At 53.6% G+C, this 5,742-nt stretch overlaps 1 protein-coding gene across 1 annotated transcript in view; it reads left to right on the top strand.

Moving 5' to 3' along the window:
- The window catches only part of PPP1R13L (protein phosphatase 1, regulatory subunit 13 like), a 6,661-nt gene extending 1,297 nt beyond the window's left edge, over nt 1-5,364 (top strand). The window contains exons 4-10 of the mRNA XM_010852698.1: nt 34-125; nt 421-713; nt 805-887; nt 2,068-2,522; nt 4,719-4,850; nt 4,940-5,073; nt 5,166-5,364. Of these exons, the coding sequence (XP_010851000.1) occupies nt 34-125; nt 421-713; nt 805-887; nt 2,068-2,522; nt 4,719-4,850; nt 4,940-5,073; nt 5,166-5,364 (1,388 nt within the window). The remainder of the gene's footprint in view (nt 1-33; nt 126-420; nt 714-804; nt 888-2,067; nt 2,523-4,718; nt 4,851-4,939; nt 5,074-5,165) is intronic.
- The last annotated feature ends 378 nt before the right edge of the window (nt 5,365-5,742 follow it).

Raw genomic sequence — 5,742 nt, 5'->3', positions numbered from 1 at the left:
CTCCCCCAGACCCTAATGATTCCCGCCTCACAGGTCTGGATGTCTTCCCGCGGCCTGCTTCTCCAGGCCTGCAGCTGTTACCCTGGAGAGAGAGCAGCCTGGATGGGCTGGGGGCCACCGGCAAGGTGAGCGGCCAGAGAAACTTGGGGAGGGGTTTTGTGGGGTCAGGACTAGTCTCCCCTTTCTGGCTGCTCCCACAGTTTCCATACCCTCCCCCGGCTTTATCCTGGATTTCCACCCCCTCCCCGACCCTCTTTTCTTTCCCTCTCTCCTCTGCCCTCCTCTCCTTCTCTCCCTTCTTGCCTTTTGCCTTGACTTCCCACGTCCTTTCCTCCACTCCTCTGTCTTTCGTCCCCTTAAGCCTATCGCCCTCCCATCTGAGCCCTTTCTATCTTCCTTCCTTCCCTCTTTCTCCCCCAGGACAACTTCACCAGCGCCACTCTGCCCCGCAATTACAAGGTCTCCCCTCTGGCCAACGACAGGCGTTCTGATGTGGGCAGCTACCGCCGATCACTGGGCTCCACGGGGCCGTCAGGCACTTTGCCCCGAAGCTGGCAGCCTGTCAGTCGCATCCCCATGCCTCCTTCCAGCCCGCAGCCCCGCAGTGCCCCCCGCCAGCGCCCCATCCCCCTCAGCATGATATTCAAGCTGCAGAATGCTTTTTGGGAGCATGGAGCCAGCAGGGCCATGCTCCCAAGCTCCTCCATCTTCTCGCGAGCTCCCCCACCTAAGATGCCTCCCCAGCCCCAGGCACCCCCCCAGCCCCAGCCCCAGCCCCAACCACAGCCCCAGCTGCCCCCACAGCCCCAGCCACAACTACAACCCCAGCCTCAGCCACAAGCCCCTGCCCCAGCCCCCCAAGCCCCCCCAACAGACCTTGGGCCCCTGTAAGTGAAGGTGAGTCAGCGCTGGGGGTTCTGGAGGGCTGGGTGAAGGGAGGACAGATGGCTGGGGACCAAACCAGCTGGGGGACCCATCACAACCAAGTATCTTTTTCCAGACACTGTCCCTGCAGAGCATGAGGCCAGATGAGCTTGGGGGTTTGCTCAGGAACTAGCCATAGTACAGTGCTTAAGCAGGGACTCAGGAGTCAGACTGGCTGGCTGCATGCTGTGTGACTTTTGGCAAGTTACATAACCTCTCTGGACTTCAATTTCCTTGAGTGGAAAACATGAATAGTGGTAGAACCTACCTCACTGGGGTATGGTATTGGCTTATATAATCCCTATAAAGGCTTCAAAATAGGGCCTGATGGATACTAAGCCCTCTGTAGCTATCATAGTAGTCATAATAATTATTAATAGTTTTTGGTGTGAGACCAGCTCAGGGCTTAGATTTAAACAGAGTGGGTTTTGAGCCCCTCTCTGCGATCGACATGCTGCGTGACTCAGGATAAATTAATTAACCCATATGAGCTTCCATTTTCTCATCTGTGAAGAGAGATGAATAATACTTACTTCATAGATTATGATGGGCATTCAATGAAATCATGTAGAAAATGATCATTATAAAAAGAAAAACAAGAACAAGCATTATATATTTCAACCTGCTTTTAGAAACTGATTGAGAGGCAGGAAACAGCGATGAGACCATCAAATACCAGAATTCTAGTCCCAGCGATTGTCTGCCTGAGATGTTAAGAGAGGAAATGATTAGAGTCTTAGTCAAGTCTATCATAATAGTAGGAGTAGAGATTCTGGAGTGAGATAGAACTGAATTTAAATTCCAGCTGTGTGGCTTTGGGCAACTGACTTGCCCTCTCTGAGACTCAGTTTCCCTTTCTGTAGTAATGAGATGATAGTCATATCAGCTTCACAAGGTAGTGGTGAGAATTCAGTAAGACAGGCATGGAGAAAGCACAAGGCACAAGCTTAAGTGTGTGATGAATGGGGAGGTCATAGTTGTCTGTTATTTACAACCCAAGGAAGTTATAGCCCAGAGAGAGCAAGAACTGCCATGGGGACACAGAGCAAATCAGGCCTTGGTGGCAGGGCCTGGAAGCTGTGCAGAGGGAGTCTTGAGGGGCTCCAGGGATCCCTCCTCTGATGGGGCGCTTGTTCCTTCTAGGCCTCGCCAAACCTCCTGCTGATCTGGAACCTGAGCCAGAGCTGGAGGGGCTGCTGACGCCCGTGCTGGAGGTTGGCGATGCAGACGAAGGTGCTGTGACTCGGCCCCTTAGTCCCACACGGCTGCAGCCAGCGCTGCCGCCCGAAGCACAGTCGGTGCCGGAGCTGGAGGAGGTGGCCCGGGTGCTGGCAGAGATTCCACGGCCCCTCAAACGCCGGGGCTCCATGGAGCAGAGCCCGGCTGTAGCCCTGCCCCCCACCCACAAGAAGCAATACCAACAGATCATCAGCCGCCTCTTCCATCGTCACGGTGGGCCTGGGGGCCCTGAGCCCGAGCTGTCCCCCATCACTGAGGGATCTGAGGCCAGGGCCGGGCCCCCTGCTCCAGCCCCACCGGCTCCCATCCCACCGTCAGCCCCTCTCCAGAGCAGCCCACCAGAGCAGCCACAGAGCATGGTAAGTAATACAGGAGGAACCCAGGGTATACCACTTAGCATATGGAAGTGTTCCTTCCCTTTTAGGACAGAACCTGGAAATTGCACACCTCACAGCTGCCGCATTCTGCTGGCCAGGAACCCAATTGCAAGGGAGGCTGGAAAATGTAGTTTTTAATCCAAGGGTCAAAAGAAAAAGAACATATATGGAGGGGCATCTGGAAGTCTTGACCATATAGAGGCTTTCTCTGCTCTTCTCCAGTAACCTGTCACCTGCCGCGGGCTTCTCTTCAGGAATCTAAGAGTTTTCCAACCTGGAAATGACTTGTCTTGGCAGGACAGAGGGTTTATTCTAGGATCTGAACAGCCTGCTGGAATCAAGGCAGTCACCATTTCTCTCCTGAGCTGCCTCACAGCTTCTCATGTCCCCTTTCTCTGGAGATCCACTCTCCTCTTACACCTCAGCAAGCCCGTGCCACGGCTAGAAATGGCCCACCCAGCCCTGAATCAAAATGACCTCTCAGTTCAAGTCCATGGTGTCCTTTGACTCTAGTCAGAGCTTCTTCCATTCAAATTTTCAAGAACCAGTCTCTGGTCTCTGAGCCTGTGGGTTTTGTGATTAAGTGTCCTAGCTGCAGAGCAAGGCTGCCTGGGTTCACATCCCAGCTACACGGTACTTATTAGCTGTGCATCCTTGGGCCAGACATTTAGCCTCCCTGGACCTCAGTTTCCTCATCTGTAAAATGGGAATGAGAATAACTACAGAGTTGCGGTGAGAATTTAATACATTAATGTAACGCTTAGGATAGTGCCTGGCACTTAACTGTTAACCATTATTGTTACTGTTATCATTTGACCAGGAGACAGTCTCCTGCTGATCTTGTTCAGGTTTCTGCATCTAGGCTGGGGGTGGGGAGCAGTCACATGGAATAATCTTAATTGTTCAGCATGGGTAGACAGGGGGAGGGAAACAATTCCCAGAAAAGAAGTGGGGGCCAGGTGGACCCCCAAATGCCTATTTTCCTAGGCCTTCCTGAGGGTGGAGCCAAGAAATGTTGGCTCAGCCAAGATCCTGAGGTTAAGGATCTTGAATCAAGAATGGAAGAATAAAAACACCTTGAAATGGTCCAATTGCCTCATGGTAGAATCACAAAGTCCTGGCCACAGAGAAACTTGAAAACTCACAGCATTCAATCATTAAATCCTGGCGTCACAAACTCAAAACTGAAATTTCAGAATCCTAGGACACTGAAGATGCGAACAGTAGAAGTAAAAAAGTAGTAGCACAAACCCTGGTTGTACTGATTCTTGAAGTCCCCAATACTGAAAATGAAAGACTTATTGATTCAAAGAAACCACAGATTAGGGCACTAATATGTTATAATACAAGATTTTCTTTTAAGTGAGCATTTTCCACTAGAAAGGAACACATAGTAACTAGGAAGAAATAGATAAAATAGAATAAAGAGGCCAAAATCACAAGCACTCAGAACCACGATGAACATTTTGAGCATTTCCTTCCAATCTTTTGGAATGAAATTCTAACCATAAAATATTCAAGTTCTCAATCACAGAATCTTGAGAATGCAACGTCCTGGGTCCCCAGCAATTTGAAATGGCACAACTTTAGCATTTCTGGACTCACAGTATACTGGAAACAACATCAGAGAATTTTGAAATCAGTGGCTCTTGGGATCTTCAGATTACAGAATCCTGAAATCATTGACAGCAAAGGCTGGAATCACAAATGCTTTGTGCTCAGAATAAATGAATTTTGTAGGAGAACACTTGAAAATAACAAATAGGAAAGCAGAAGGAATAGTATGACAAATATTCAAATTTCAAACATCTAAAATGAACACCTGGAAACATCATGTTTATTATCTAAATGAAATGAAACTATGAATTGAATATCTGGCTTCCATAGTCATCAACCTGATGGTCTCCCGGCCTCCTCTCAAGCCTCAGGGCCCTAGATTCCCAAATCTCTGGATTCCCTGAGTGTTGTAGGGAACCAGAGACTATAGAACTGAGCACCCTCCTCCCCATGGCCCTGTGGACTCAGGCTCTGTACCTTCCTGGGTTCCAATTCCATCCCTGTCTAGGGATGACCTGGAGCGGTCACCGGGTTCCCGAGCCTCTGTTTCCCCCTCCAAGGAATGGGTATATTAACGACCCGCCCCCCAAACCACTGAAGCATCCCCACCCTGTCCCCCAGGAGATGCGCTCGGTGCTGCGGAAAGCCGGGTCCCCGCGCAAGGTCCGCCGTGCGCGCCTCAACCCGCTGGTGCTGCTTCTGGACGCCGCACTGACCGGGGAGCTGGAGGTGGTGCAGCAGGCCATGAAGGAGGTGAGTGCCGCGGGTGCGGGAGAGCTGGGCTGGCGGGGTAGAGGCGGCCCGATGAGGGAATGAGCCTCCCAGTCCCCCGGCCCGTCCAGATGAACGACCCGAGCCAGCCCAACGAGGAGGGCATCACCGCCCTGCACAACGCCATCTGCGGCGCCAACTACCCCATCGTGGACTTCCTCATCGCGGCCGGGGCCAACGTCAACTCCCCGGACAGCCACGGCTGGTGAGCCCTGATGGCGCGCGCGGCCGGCGTGGGGCGGGGACGACGCTGGGGGCGCCCAGCGCCGCCGCTCATGCCCGCCTCCCCACGCCTAGGACCCCGCTGCATTGCGCGGCGTCGTGCAACGACACGGCCATCTGCACGGCGCTGGTGCAGCACGGCGCGGCCATCTTCGCCACCACGCTCAGTGACGGCGCTACCGCCATCGAGAAGTGCGACCCCTACCGCGAGGGTTACGCCGACTGCGCCACTTACCTGGCAGGTGCGAGGCGGGGCGAGGGGCCCAGCTGCTAGAGATACTGGGCAGGGAAAGGAAGCCGACCGCGGCTCCCGAGAGAGGATGCCTGGGGAGGTGAGGGGCTGTACCGACCTGTAACAGCATCACCGAGGAGGGGCCGGCGGGAGGGACCACCCGCGGGGATGGCGGACGGGGCCTCCCACCTGGCAGGTGCGAGAAGGGTGTGTGACTGCAGCAGATTGTGCCACCTTCGAGGGAAAGGGGGGCAGGGCAACTGTGCCCCTCAAGCTGGACACCGGTGGTGACGAGAGCGGTTGCGGAGATTGCGCTGCTTTATCTGCCTTCCCATCTGTGGGGGTTGGGGAGTTGGACGTACCAACTATACTGTCTCCGGGCCCAGGGCTACCTGGGGGAGATACAGTGCCACACAGGTG

Source organism: Bison bison, unplaced genomic scaffold, assembly GCF_000754665.1.
Source record: "Bison bison bison isolate TAMUID 2011002044 unplaced genomic scaffold, Bison_UMD1.0 scf7180017864313, whole genome shotgun sequence".
In the NCBI taxonomy this organism is placed as follows: Eukaryota; Metazoa; Chordata; class Mammalia; order Artiodactyla; family Bovidae; genus Bison; species Bison bison.
The sequence above is the reverse complement of the archived record's forward strand: the minus strand, read 5'-3'. Positions and strand labels throughout refer to the sequence as shown.